The following is a 15,679-nucleotide window of genomic DNA, read 5'->3' as shown; positions in this document are numbered from 1 at the left end:
GACATAAAGCAAGCACAACTATAAGTATTATAACCTATAATGGAAACATATGACTATGACACAGAAAAAACTTTAACTACAATGTTTAAGAACAGGTTGAAACAGATAAAAATTGTTAATGGGATAGTTGAAAAAAAGTGTGAGGGTTCAGGAAGGATGAAATTTTGAGCTGATTGTGCCTTATTGAATGCAGATGAGTTGAGATAAAAATTTATGAACAAACACGATAGCAAAACAAACACAGAAGAAATACTACACTTACGGTGTCCTCCAACTCAGAATTGCTAGGTTCGTGCTAGCATGCAAGAAAGATTACAAGATATTGTGCCCAATCTTTAATTTATAAATACAGTTTGTTATTCTGTTATTCTACTAAAAGAACAAATTTTTTATTATATGAGCAAAAGTTGTGACATGAAAAAACATCTGAGAGCTGTGCAAGAAACCTACAAGAGTGCATTGTAGCAACCTACATATTAAAGCAGTGATAAGGTAGAGTTTTAGTAGTTTTGGTGGTTCTTATAGGGTTAATATTTATGTATTAAAAAACATATATATATATATATATAAAGCAAGATAGTTGTTCTTTTCCCTTAGTAACAAATGAACTATTTGAAAAAGAAATTTTTTCAAATTTCTAAATGTGTAAAAAAAAAAGGACTTTGACCTTCTAATAAGTTTGTTTTCAAATATTTTGAAACCAGCACAATAAAGCACAACATGCCAACTTACATGTATTTCCTGAAATCTAAATACAAAAGTGGTACAATAACAATAATGTATTTATTAATAAACAAGTAAGTTGCAGCAGTGAGGTCTTATTATAAAGTTACAGGTCTTTTACTATACAAGTCAGAATGCTAACATATTTAAGTATTAAACACTTTAAGCACCAAAATTATTTTTTCATGCATAAACTTAAGCTAATATTTTAAAGAAAAATATTAACTTTGAATTAAAAGTAAATATAACTTTCTGGCTAAAAATAATCAATACTTTTATTACATCAGACTTAAAAAAACATATGGATCTCTAATATAATTATATTTTAAATAGAGGTAACATAAAACTCACTCGTCCACGTTCCACAAGATTGGTGATCATGACAATAATGTATACTCGCTGCTCCCAGATCATACGCCAATAGTCATCAAATGTTGATGGCAGTGGCCCTTGTGTTCCAATGTATGCTCGAGCTTTTCCATATCCCTAGTCAACCATCCAAATTTTTTATAAAAATTCATCTAAGTGGCAGAACACTTAGCCTAGCATCATTAGCTGTGAATTTCTAGCACAGTGAAAAATACATTTGCAAATGATGAACTATTAATGTTATGTTCAAAGCCACAAAGTATGACATCCATGTTTACTACCTCAAAGCTAGACAAAATAAAAAATTTAATAGTTGTTCTTATATCATAAAATTCAGTTTTACCTTATGGTTAAAAAATTGAAAACTCACGTCTATATAGTTGGCATTTATGTAGTCTGAAAGTCGCTTCTGTCCAGGCAAAGGTTTCAACATCACTCGGCTGTGGTCATAGGCAACAATATTAACATATCTGTTTTTGTTCTTGTTTTCAATCAACTGAGAATGTTGGAAGGATAGGTCAAGGTCAGTAGCTTGTTGGATAGCCTGTAGAGAAAACAAATAAAAAACATTACATTCAGTGGAAGAAACCTAAACATACCAATAGCTAATCATACAAAGTGTAAAATTATAATTTTCCTATAGTGAAAATGTATTTCCCAAAGCTACTAACCTCTACCCCCATATATAGTTAATTTGTTCATTGCTGCCTTCTACATACAAAAATGTTTCACATGTCACCAAAGCCTTATGCTCTCACATACCCTACAATAATTATTATTCAACAGCATCTTGTGTATAAATCATCATGCAACAATCCTCCACCAATGAGAGTGTGACATACACTCCTGGTGCATGACTCCTAGTCAATTCTACTGAACTATCACACTACAATAAATGATCTGGATCTAAGAATGATTTCAGAGTTTTTGAAAATGAAACTTGTTGTTATTCAGTATAAATGGATGCAATCTTGAAAAGGTTTGTTTGTTTAGAATTAAGCACAAAGCCACACAATATACTATCTGTGCCATGACAACCACAGGTTTTGAAACCCCATTTTTTTTCAGTTGTGCAAGTCCACAGACATACATGGGGTACATGGGAGTAAAGACTTGTGGCATGCAAAAAAAAAGGTTAAATATAGAGAGTAGCACTGAATTAGAATAGCTATATATGAGAGTGGAGGTAATGTCCCATATATGGAGAAAAGATAACATGCATCTGTAATCTATCACTGTGAGATTAGACAGGAGTATAAAAAAGAAACAAAATTATTAGAAAATTTGAGTCACACTTTTACATAGTTTATACATAAAAGTAAATAATAACATCTTTTATCCTAATTTTCATGCTTCCAAGGATATTAAGATTTACTGAATTAAGATATCTCTATTATCACTAATATCCAAGGTCCTTTAGTAAAATATTTTGAACAGAAGAGCAATGTTAATAGTTTCCAGAACAAGAGATTGTTTACAACAGTTACCTGGTATTCTCTAGAAAAACCATGATCTCCATCAGCATGAAGCTTGGCAACATGATCTGCAAACTGGTGAACAGGGATGGATGCATACTCAGGGTCCTCTGCATAAAACACAAGAAATTCTCAATAGAACAAGTTACTTTTGTAAAGGATAAATGAACACCACAAAACAATTTTATAAACAAGAACTCATATGCTTTCAGCAGAATTATTTTTCAACTTATGATGATGCTTTAAATGATAAAAAAACAACAGATAATAGTAATTGTCTTAGGTAAAAATAAAACTAACATCTTTACCAATACAAAGAACTTATAATAATATGTATCAGTAGCTTTCAAACATGGAGTTATGTTTGATGTTTACAAGACGATTCTTTTCAGAACAGTTTTATACAAACTATAAGCTGAACTCACTCAGATATGATAACATTTTTGCTAAACATAAATTCATAAAAGACATGGACATGTTTTGGCTCAAGTGAACTTGTTAAAGTATGAAGACATTTTGGCTAAAGTTGAATTCATTAAAGTCTGGAGACATTTTAGCTAAAGCTAAAATCACTGAGGTATGGAGACATTTTAGATAAAATTTAACTACCTAAAATAAAGACATTTTCATTGTACACAATCATACCAGTGATTGTTTTAGCTTACTAGTATTCATCTGTTATTTAGTGAATCTTGTGATTAACCATATTTAAATTAACTTCATATACTTCATCAATGTTATATTATTTCAAATATATTGGTAAGTTTTTACTAATAAATAGCCACCTCAAGTTAGCACTAATTTAGGGCAAGCTGACTCAGAAATTTATATCTTCAGTAAATTCTAAAGTAATGAAAGCTTTTACCTTGTTAATGTTATCAGTAGAAACCAAGTATTAATAAAATCATTCGTAAATTTACAGCTCAGGTGAAGTAATGTTTCTGAAGATTTGTTTTAATACTTGATGAAACTCTGTAGAATGGACAGCAACTGCCTGTTGTGGAGACACACGTGTACAGGACCACGTTTCAAAAGTCTTCCACTTTTTGTCTTCCTAACCTGAAGACTTTCAAAATGTCCATTCTACAAGGTTTCTTCATGAATACTCTGCCTAAACAATCTATCAAAAAATGTTTTAAGACTTGCCAAATGTTTCTGGCAACTTATTTTAAAACTTGCCAAATGTTTCTAACAACTTGTTTTAAGACTTACCAAATGTTTCTGAAAGTTGAGGAGAAGCTCTGTTTCCAGGTGGATCATCAAGATAGTAGTAATCTGCTTGAAAGTATTTCCTGATAGATAAAAGTATAAAGTATTGAAAGTGTTCAATAAATTTCAAGCTTTATTAACAACTACACCAACTTTTCTATGCCTGTTTATACTTAAAAAAAAAAAAAAAAAAGTGTTCATTCAATTTATTCTACTCGTCTATTTTGTTTTGATTTTCTCCAATCTATGTTAAATGTTACCATGATACAAGGAATTTATTAACAGGTCTCTATTTTCAATTTATAATTTCTGTTGATAAACCTGTGAGATCAGGCATCATGGAAATGAATAATTCTGTGGAAAAACTGTAAAAATAAAAAAAATTATTTGTTGAATTTTGCACAAAGCTATTGTCCTTTGTTTGAAATAGTAGACTGCCAAATCCTAGACTAATGTTTTAGTAACAAATAGTGGGACTAAGCATCACATTATAATGCTCCTTCAGCAAAAAGGGCAAACATGTCCAAGGAAAATGCAAGTTGAGAGCTCTAATCACTAGGCCATGTCAGGCCTAAAATCATAAATTTTATTATGTTATAAAAAAAATCAAAAGGAATGGTTTATAAGATTAGACACAGTTTTGTGGTTAGAAATAATTTCAAAGCAGTTACATTTAGTATAACTTAGAAATGCATGTGAAGGGATAACATTTAATAATATTGATGATAAAATACTCTGCAAAATTTTAAAAGGTAGAATTCTTGTTTTATCACATTTATTCATAACTGTAGCATGTTCTAGTTTCTTTATATGTCATTTATCTTTAGTTTCATAAAATCTTTGATTTGATGACTCATACAAGAATGGTTAGGAAATTATGAACTGAACAGGAGGCAGAAAGAAATTGTAAGTGGAGAATGTTCTTTCTATCAAAGAATATGTATTAGAGCCATTAAAAGGATAAAAAGTGGTGCCTTGATTATCTGTGGTAGTCCTATGAAAACCAGAAATCACAGATAACCAAAACAGCAGATAATTGAGGTACTAGAGTATTTCTAGTTAACCCACTGTTCAAAGTAAGTAAGATTTTTCTAAACACAATAACGTTCCTTGTTTTAACTCAGTCTTTTAACTGCCATTTAATAACATTATCAGGAAAATTTATAAAATCTTTACAATCATAAAAGCCAAGTATTGGTCAGTCACTCTCCATTTCTCCAAATTTCATGAGTTACACAAGTTAAATTCTACTTTTTCTCCTATAACACTTCCTCTTTTGATTGTCCATTCCCATTTTAGTTTAAGTTAATCACTAACACAGGCATAAATAGCTCGAAATTTAGGCACTTTTCCTGCTACAAATACTAAAGTGAATTTGCACTCTATCAATATCTGTGCAAAATAAGTCAAAATATTAATGAAAATCTACACTTCAGAATTATTACAAAAAAGTTTTTGTTAAAACAAACTAATCAAGTAAACTTAACCACGCTACAAGAATTTTGCATTCCAGTCTTAACAGCTAAAAATAAAAAAAGCCAAGGCTAAGTTTGAACCAGTTGACTTATAATTTGAACACACACCAGATCCTGCATGTGGAAACCCTGGAAATCATGAAACACCTAGCTTCTGCAATGAAAATTAATTTCTGAGTCGCACTTTCTCCAAAATATGTAAATTATTGTAGAGAATTGTAATGGTTCAATTATTATGAGAAAGTCTGGGGGAAGAGAAAAAAATGAGAACAATCAAGGCACTAGGGTAACTTTTAAAGCATATTTTATGATGCCATGGATCATTCATTAGCCTTTAGCCATATTCAAGGTACTCCCATACAAGCAAATTATGATTTTGTTTTGAAGCAAAAATAAGTTTCCTTTAGTAGATATCTACAGCGTGTTTGGAAAGTCACTGTGCATTTATATATTTATTAACAGAAATGTTTCAATATAGAATCCAGGAGGTAAATATGAATGACAATTATAAACAAAGTTGAATCAATACAGGCTTGGATCCTTCTTATTTTGTTTCTAAACATCGCTATCAGTTGCTGGCTTGAAATAGACTGAATGAATGCTGTTATCGCTGCTTTCAAAACTGCACAGTGATTTTCCAAACACCCTGTATAAAACTAATTGTCATCAAAATCTTACAAACATTTATAATGTAACTAACATTTTTGGAATTCCAATGAACAAAAACATAATTAATAAAATTGTAATTACACAAATTGTCCAAGTATAAGCAGAATAACGGAAATAAATAGAGCCTAATAAATAAAAGTAATTGTCACATAGTATGATAATATTTTTGTTATTAACAAATATAATGCTAAAATTAGAGTGATGTTTGAAGATTGGAACAGGTATGCATGTTCCATGAAATAATATGCAACTACAGAAATGTTAATATGGTTTACAATAAACACCATTACAATTTTAAACTTTCTGTAAAGATTTTGACATAGAGAGAATTAAAGACAATTCTAAAATTACTACACTTCATAATATTTTGTTCCTTTACAAAACTATTCAATATGTTAATAAAACTAATGAAAGAAATTTTCAGTGTATTTTAATTTTCTGTTATTCTAAGTCTTTTGGTTTTTGAAATAAAATAGTATAAAAACTTCACAGCTATTATACTTTAAACTATTAGCATAAAAATGGTTAATTTCTCTATTAAATCCACAATAAGAGCTTACAAAATATATAACTTATAAAATAAATGTTCATAACTATCTGTCTATATTTTTCACCTTTCTTTTTCTTTTTTGTTTATTTCTTCATAACATAAAGTTCTCTTTACTGCTAACTTCTTGGTAGTAATAAAACATGGAGTTTTAATGTTTGCACTTAATTTCACAAATATTTTTGGTAGTAATGAAACATACAGGAGTTTACAAAGATTCGTGGTGGCAATAAAATATGCAGGGCTTTATAAAGATTTTGGTGGCAGTAAAATATGCAAGACTTTACAAAGATTCATGGTGGCAATAAGATATGCAAGACTTTACAAAGATTCATGGTGGCAATATAATATGCAAGACTTTACAAAGATTCATGGTGGCAATATAATATGCAAGACTTTACAAAGATTCATGGTGGCAATATAATATGCAAGACTACAAAGATTCATGGTGGCAATAAGATATGCAAGACTTTACAAAGATTCATAGTGGCAATATAATATGCAAGACTTTACAAAGATTCATGGTGGCAATATAATATGTAAGACTTTACAAAGATTCATGGTGGCAATATAATATGCAAGACTTTACAAAGATTCATGGTGGCAATATAATATGTAGGATTTTTAATTTTTTGCTGAGAAAGTAATGACAAGTTTTCTTTATTCATAACACAGAAATAACTTCATTAATATTGGGTTGGTTGGTTGATTTGGTATTTCATGGCACAAAGCAGCTAGGCTACCTGTACCAAACATCCAGAAAAAAGTTAAAATTAAAGTAAATTCAGTAAAAGTCATAAAAGGAAATTAAGGTAAAATGAAACAAAGTTTAAAAAACATAAATAGCATAAAACCAATGTTTACATCTAGTCCACAACATTAAGAGAATAACTAAAGTAATACAAGGTGTAAAGGACTTTCTATAGCATAATTGTAATTATCATAACTCGCCAGGAAGACTAGTCCTGGTTTCGAGTTATCTGATGTTATGTCCATTTTCTAATTTCAAATCAAACTAGATGGACTGTGACTCTTAAAAGGGAATCACATTAAGAAAAAAGGTCTAATGTATAAATTAACAAAAACTTAAATGGCATTAAAAACATTAACAACCTTTAAAAACTAAAAATATTTCCAAGGTGGACAGTGTCACCATCACCAATAATACTGTCTAACTTTATGGATAAACTGTGGGACAGAACATGTTTAAAATGATGTTGTCGTTGCGAGTCTTAACATCGGCAAGAAAGTAATATGTGACTTATTGTGACCTGAGTGTTACACAGACTACACATTGGTGCATGAATTCCAGATAAGAGAAAACGATTAGTTAAAACACTGTGACCAATGCATAGCCTAGTCAGAACAACTTCCTTTTTCCGATCCTTACAAAAACAAGACAACCAAAGTCCAATATAGAGTTTTATTTGAAAAAGCTTGTTTTTGCATTGTTCACTCCAAGAAAACTGCCAGCTCGCATGAAGCCGAGCCTTAAATACAGGACCATAGTCCACGTATGGAACAGGCACAGCAATTATAGTGCCAGAGCAGACAGATTTAGCTGTGATGTCAATGAGCTCATTCCCATGAATACCAACATGGCCTGGTATCCAGGAAAACTGGAGAGAAGTAGATGTTAAAGAGAAATGGGCCAGTCAGTTTTCAATATTGGTGAGAATAGGGTGTGAACTAACGTGAAGCAATTCCAAGGCTATGTAGAGAACTAAGCAAGCCAGTATAAATAGTGCAGTTTGAGTACTGCTTAGATTCTATGTGATCCAGGGCAAGAGAAATGGCATACAGTTCAGCAGTGAATGCAGAAGCTGTAGAAAGGATTCTGCACACAACCACTGAACCACAACAAACCAGTCACCTGATTTCGAACCATCTGTATAAATAGGAATGGAAGTATGGTTTGAAAGATGTTCAGCAAATAACAGACAGTATTTCCAATCAGGAGTTGTCTACTTTTCTCAGATGACTTAAAGATAGGTCACATTTGTGGACCGTAGGAAGCCATGGTGGGATGGATTGACCAGAGGATACAGCAGTGTTATCCAAGGACATGCTATTTATCCAACAGCGTTTGGATATGAAGGCCAAATGGAGCAACGGCAGATAGTCTGTTCTGAAAAAGTATGGCCCACCAAGGAAGGAAAACACAACCCCAAGTGGGATGCTTTGGTAAGGAACGAAGTTTTGAAACGTATAGTAAAGACAGTTGGAAACAGCGGAGGTGCAAAGAAGGTTCATGAGACTCTATGTATGAGCTCTGAACTGGGGAAATGTGGAAAGCTCCAGTGCAGAGCCAAAGCCCTTGATGATGAATAGGGTCTACCATCTTTAAGGCCAATCGTCTGGCAGAACCATAGACCAGTGATCTATAGTCGAGTTTCGATTGAATAAGAGCATGATATATCTTTAGCATAGAATGTCGATCTGCTCCCCAAGTGGTGGAAGAGAGGACACGAAGGATGTTCAGTGCTCTTGTACATTTGACCCGTAGCTGCTTGATGTGTGGTATAAAGGTCAGCTTGCAATCAAAGATAAGCCCCAAAAACTTTGTCTCAGGGACCACGAGTAGCACAACTTCACAGATACAGAGTTCAAAATCAGGGTGAATATCCTGTTGGCAGCAAAAAGTGCATGCAAATGGTTTTGAAGAGAGATAAGTTAAAGCTATTTGCTGTGGCCTGCTTCAGTAAACAATTGAGGGCAGTCTGTAACTGCCGCTCAATATACCTCATGTTTGATGACTGACGAGATGTGAAAGTCATCGACATAAAACCCATTTCCAACAGTGAGAGAGAGTTGCTCAGTGACAGAATTAATTTTTATACTGAAAAGTGTGACACTCAGAACACAACCCTGAGGGACTCCAAGTTCCTGTAGAAAAGAACAGGAAAGTGTTGAACCCACATAAACTTGGAATCTCCTGCCCATTAAAAAAATTTTAATAAAAAGATGTTGTCATTTGAGAAAGGCTTCTCTGATTGACGTTTTAAGTTGAATCAGGTGGTCCATGGTGGAGTGCTGTCGTCGGAACTCACACTGGGTGGAATCTCCTGTCAATTAAAAAAATTTTAATAAAAATGGGCAAATGGCCACATAACCCATATATATGGAGGTCTCACGAAATGCCATACCCCATGTTGTATCATAAGCCTTCTCAATGTCAAAGAATATTGATACAAGATGTTATTATTTGAGAAAGGCTTCTCTGATTGACGTTTCAAGTCAAATCAGGTGGTCCATGGTGGAGTGCTGTTGTCGGAACTCAAACTGGGTGGGCAAGAGGAGGTTGTTTGATTTGAGGAACCAAAAAAGACGAGCATTAACCATCCTCTCCAAGATCTTACAGAGACAATTCATCAAAGCAATTGGACAGTAGTTTGAAGGAATCTTGGGAACCTTCCCAGGTTTAGAAAAAGGTAGGACAATAGTTTGGCATCACAAAAAACATTCTCCTGCCAGATCTGGTTAAAAACAATCAGAAGAATAGCAAGAGAAGCAGGAAATAAATGGCACAGCATTTCATAGTGTACATCATCAGGTCCAACCGATGTACTGCCAGACCGATGAAGGGCCAGTTTCAGTTCCACCAGTGAAAAGGGAAGATTATAGTCATAAAGACAATCAGCTCAAAAGGAAAGGAATGATCACTCTGCCCAGGTCTTGATGGCCAAGAAGGTGGAGGAAGAAGCAAAAGTGCTAGAGATCCAGCAAAAGCTTTCACCTGCAGTATCGGCGATCCTCCGGATATCAGCTACTTCCTGGCCATCAGAGAGCAAGATCGAGAGGGGGACAAAATTATATTGCCCACTGACCTTTTAAATTTTTTTCCATAGGTCTTTGGAACTGGTGGTAGAAGATATACTGGTTGTGAACTTAATCCAAGATTCCTTCTGGCTTTGACATCTTACCCACTGAGCATGTGCGCAGGCCTGCTGGAAAGCAATGCGGTTCGAGAGTGTGGGATACCTATAAAAAGTATCCCAGACCCATTTTTGAGCCTTCCATGCCATGTGGCAGGCAGGATTCCACTAAGAACGAGGATATAGTGGGATACATTGAGCAGCTGCTTGTATAATACAGTCAGTTACAGCTGCCACACAGGCAGGATCAAGATCTGTGAGAGCAGTGAAAGAGGGCCAGTTTGCATGATCCAGCTTCCAACAGGGCATGCGGGTCAGGTGGTATTGACCATGGCCAGTCTCTCAAATTTATGGGAAAATTATCATGGCCCTGTGAATTATTGTCAACCCTCCATGAAAAATGGTAGAATAGTGAACAGGATCAGTTGGTTGGTTGAATAGTAAACAGGAGCAAATTAAGAGATCAATAATAGTAAAGGACTGACTCGGTGCATGAAAATAAGTATAAGAACCAGTATTGAAAAGTGAAAGATTGTGATCAGTGAGCATATGCTCTACAAAGCAACCCCTCCTATCAATATTAGCAATTCCCCAGAGGGGATGATGACCATTAAAGTCCCCCAGGACTAAAAAGAGAGATGGCAACTGTTCGATGAGAGCATCAAGGTCTGATTGATCATAGATCTTTCCAGACGACAGGTAGAGAGAACAAACAGTGATGGTATGACCCAAGGAAACACGGATGGCTACAGCCTCTAAGGGTGTGTCGAGTGGAAAAGACAGGGTGGGCATATGCTGTTCAACCAACAGTGCCACCCCTCCATGTGCTCCTCCAACACACAGCCTGTCATTTCTGTACAAAGAAAACTGACAAAAGGTGACTGTATCGGCAGGTATCAGAAATGTCTCCTGTAAATAAAGACATACAGAATGGTAGGAAGCAATCAGTGTTTTGATGTCATCCAGGTTAGAACGTAAACCTTGACAGTTCCATTGTATCAAGGTGGCCATTTTTATTTATGTGTAGGCAAATTGAGTGGAGAACCCTTCTGCTTACAACCACGTCTTTTTCTTTATTGTCTTTATTTGAGGGAGGTCTATCAACCTTTTTGGATCCTTCCCTGGGTCAATTGGGCAGGTCTTTGTTGTTGGAAGAGGATTCCAGTGAATGAGGATGTGAACAATTGATCGTTTTGCATCTTGGGGTGGTAGAAGAAGGTGTATCCAAGGAAATGCCTTTACCTGGAACTGAAGGAAGTGGATCATGAGATTTGTTGGAATACATGTGAGGGACAGATATAGATGTTGAAGTTGATTCATCAACTTTTTTAACCATGGAGGTCAAAAGACTTTTCATTTGTTTTGAGAACGATTCTTTTGGTACTCCCACTGTATTAGTGGAAACGAAGTGCAGCAGCATACATCCAAGATGAAGTGGTGGACAGCAACTTTCAAGCCTCAGGATAAATAATGTTATGAATCATTTTCAAACACTGTACATCTTTGACCTTCAACCATTTAGGGCAAGAACGAAAGTAGGATGGCACCATAGTCCTTGCCACTGCAACGAGCACACATCAAGGAACCACGACATGACGTCTTCGAGTTACTGAACCGTTGACACAGGAAACATTGGGGAGGGTTTGGAATGTATGGCTTACTCTGCAATTAAAAACTTGATGGTAGCAGGTGGATGTGGTGATGTAAATGTCAGAATGAGGATATTGGTTGGCATCATAATTTCATTTTTGTGAGTGGAGAAATACCTTGAGAAACCAGCAAGAATCTCCGACTTGAGATGTTCTTCAAATCCCTCTCAACAATAACTTCTTGTGATGAATTCAAATTAGCATGAGGTATAACCTCAATAGGTATGTCCCCAATTGCCTTTGAATGCATGAGGAGTTCACTGTGTTGAGATGTGGACATTTCCACCAATGTGTCATCAGATTGAAGCTTCTTTACTGACCTTGGAGAGCCAGCAAGTCCCTCTACTCCCTTCTGAATGAAAATGGGAGACATTTGCCCTGAAAATGTGTCTAAAAGAGAATGTAGTATCAGAAAATGAGGTACAGGTGTTACAGATGTTGAAAATTGCTGCTCAGGATCTTCTAGATGTGGATGTTTACCTATGGACTGTTTTTCACTATTTTATTTAAGTTTTTATTTGAGGGATCCGTAATAAAAAAAAGAATATTTTGGTGCCCACTGACCCTGGGCACTACAATGTCAAGCAAGGACACTGCAGCAACACTAGGGTTGCATGAGCACTATACCCAAACACCAGCATCAAATACAATGTTCACAATACCTGTTGAGAATATCCAACACTGGTACTTGGTTGACCCTATCCCAAGTGGACCAGCCAACTGACCCAAGGGTGGCCACCCCAAGGCTGCCCATCTACAGGAGTTCAAGGCCAAAGTGGTGTGTTAGGGTTGGACCCTTCAACCACCAGAATCCTCTCCTCCCCTTCACAGGTCATCATGCATGGCAAACATGTGGGTGGATGTTTAGATCCCAGAGGAGGTACACTGAAAGAACAGAACCTTCCTTGGGAGGTCCCCTCACCATGTACAGGAATCCACACCAAAGGGCATTAATATTGGGAACAAGCATATCTAATGAAAGTACTAGTTAAAATGATAACTTGTATAAAAATTATATTATTACATATAAATAACAACAAAAACATTATAAAACCTCAATACTGCAGAAAATTTTAATACCATAAAGTCCTATAAAGAACATTTATCTACACATTTGGACTACATACCTCCACAATATGAAGAATATAATAGCCAAGAGAAAAGCAAATGATGCACAAACTATTCCAGCTACTAGCCCAGCATTAACACTGGACTCTGTCAGTGGACTGTTGAAATTGCCTGAAAAAAGATTATCCTGTGTTTTACATCTTTAGTTAGTACCTTTGACATATCCCTTGAATATCATACTTCATTATTACATATACAAATTTAATTTTTTTTAAAATAATGTATGAAAAGTTATGTTACTTTACAAAATATATAACACAGTACTGTAGCATCTTCCAAACTTTGGTAATTTTTGAATTGCAAAAACAAATAGCCTTAAAGATTTGAAACATACAGAAAAAAAGGCTATAAGCTATAATGATGGAAGGAAGAAATATATCCTAGTAAAAGAGGTTTCTGCTGATGTTGATTGCACAGACAATAGTGTATGTGTGTGCATGCATGCATATCAGCCTAACATTTAACATTTAAGGTGTTCATACAAATATATGACTCGATTGTATACAGAAGTCCTATTTCTTCAACTATATTTCCTACTAGGATTCATTTTATCATTACTTCTCTAATTTTGTACCTTAGTTTCATTTTCTGTTCTGTATGTCTGTGCATATAAGATACTACCTGTTTTTGGTTTGTTTTAAATTATATACAAACACATATACGTATATACACAAACACACACATGCATATACATACATACACATATATATATATCTATATATGTACTAGTGTACTTAACAAAACATAAAATCTGTTTGGGAAATACAACGAATATTGTATCAAGACATTTGAGAATTGTAAAAAAGATGGCTTATTAATAGCAAGATTTTCACTGCTGTTTCTCTTATCTGCTCAATAATACATAAGAATATAAAAGTTAGTGCTTGCAATTAATGCATCCAAAACAAAAACAGTAAAAAAGACAGGGCATGAGGAATATTCAGACAGAAAAATCACCTTTTTCCATATGCGATTTAAGTACATTGAAACAATATAAAACTAAAGATAAAAAAATGGATCAGTTCATTTATTATACAAATAATTTAACTTACTTTGACATTTACTCTGAAGAAGAATCTTGCGAGACTCAGAAAATTGACCTTTGTAAATTTTCTGGTGTTCCATGATGCTGTGGGTTACCCCACAGACTTTTACCTCATACATGGTGTTGGTTGTTAGGTTAGAAATAAACTTCTGTTTTAAAAAATATATATATATACTTTTACTTTGCATCATTTTACAAACTGATTGAACAGAAAACTTTCACCAATTCATGATTTATAACATACCATAGAGTCAACATCATCCCACATTTAAAAAAAACAACAAAAAAACCTGAACATAATTAATAAAACATAACGTGAAAATATCAAAAATTGAATGCACTGGCATATACTGTTGTGATGATTAATAATAAATAAGAAACATAAAGTTTCAGACTTGCTTGGTAACATCTAGAGCTGGTCAATTTACTCCAATAAATTGATTACCTATGAATATTGATTAGTCTTATAACTGACAAATTCCATTTAAATAAGTTCATTAATATCATAAAAATAACCAACTATGGTTTCTAATTATTACTGTTTTAAATTATTCCAATTGTCCAGTAGCCAAAATTACAAATAAAGAGATTAGTTGATTATTTTCATGACATTAAACAAAATTATTTTGAGTATTCAAACTATCCAGTGATTAAAATATTTCCATTATGATTTCAATTATTATTTCCAATTAATTCAAATTTGTTTGACTTAAATGATTTGTGTCACAATTCACACACACAAAATCTATTAATCAAAATTAAGAATTGTTATTATTATTATTGTATATGATTATTTCAACTATCCAAGTAATTGAAATATTTCCATTAACTCTGTTTGTTGCAAAGCACAAAGCTTCACAATGGGCTATTTGTGTTCTGCCCACTGGTGGTATCAAAATCCAATTTTTAGTATTTAAGTTTTCTTTTACTCATCCCATGTGAGAATAGACAACTAATTAAGCATAATCAATTAATGAGCCCATTGATTAATTGATTATTAAATTCAACTAATCCCCCAACTCTAGAAATTTCAAACACTGAAAGAACCAATATATGAAATTTAGAAACTACTACTTCTAAGTTAAATATGAATAGTTAAAAAAACTGAAATGAAAACATAATTTAAAAAAAAAGTCTGAACCAAAGTTAAAAGTTAAAAACCAAGAAAATAGCAGTAAGTGTCCTCACCAAATCTTGGATATTAACAAGAATTATCTAAAAAAATTTCAGGCTTTACTACTTTATTTCTTTACTTTCTGAAACTGTCTTAGAGAGAAGTTATTTTTACAGATATTGAGTATACTTTGTGTACTACAGATAAAATCATCAGGATAAACTAATAAATGAAATGAAAACTTTATACACAGTTTCTACAGACCTTTAATTGATAAACAAAATCAGGACAGAATGATAATAAAATCATGATAAACAATGTCAGCAGAACTTTAAACTGATAAAATAACCAGTACAGAATAATAATAAAACCAAACTATGATAAACAAAGTCAGCAGACCT

The 15,679-nt window shown here is 33.7% G+C and overlaps 1 protein-coding gene across 5 annotated transcripts in view; it reads right to left on the bottom strand.

Annotated features, from left to right (window-relative positions):
* LOC143222052 (putative receptor-type tyrosine-protein phosphatase mosPTP-1) overlaps positions 1-15,679 on the bottom strand; it is a 150,758-nt gene that overhangs the window by 37,392 nt on the left and 97,687 nt on the right. For all 5 annotated transcript variants that reach the window (XR_013011963.1, XR_013011964.1, XR_013011966.1 and 2 more), the window contains 6 exons: positions 14,172-14,313; positions 13,119-13,230; positions 3,780-3,859; positions 2,580-2,677; positions 1,463-1,636; positions 1,075-1,209 (listed from right to left, as the gene is read on the bottom strand). Coding sequence is in view for 1 of the 5 variants with exons in the window: in XM_076447896.1 (XP_076304011.1) it covers positions 1,075-1,209; positions 1,463-1,636; positions 2,580-2,677; positions 3,780-3,859; positions 13,119-13,230; positions 14,172-14,313 (741 nt within the window). In the remaining 4 variants the exon portion in view is untranslated. The remainder of the gene's footprint in view (positions 1-1,074; positions 1,210-1,462; positions 1,637-2,579; positions 2,678-3,779; positions 3,860-13,118; positions 13,231-14,171; positions 14,314-15,679) is intronic.

Source organism: Tachypleus tridentatus, chromosome 8 (genome assembly GCF_004210375.1).
Source record: "Tachypleus tridentatus isolate NWPU-2018 chromosome 8, ASM421037v1, whole genome shotgun sequence".
NCBI classification, from domain to species: Eukaryota; Metazoa; Arthropoda; class Merostomata; order Xiphosura; family Limulidae; genus Tachypleus; species Tachypleus tridentatus.
Note: the sequence above shows the minus strand (reverse complement) of the source record. Positions and strands in the feature narration are given on the sequence as shown.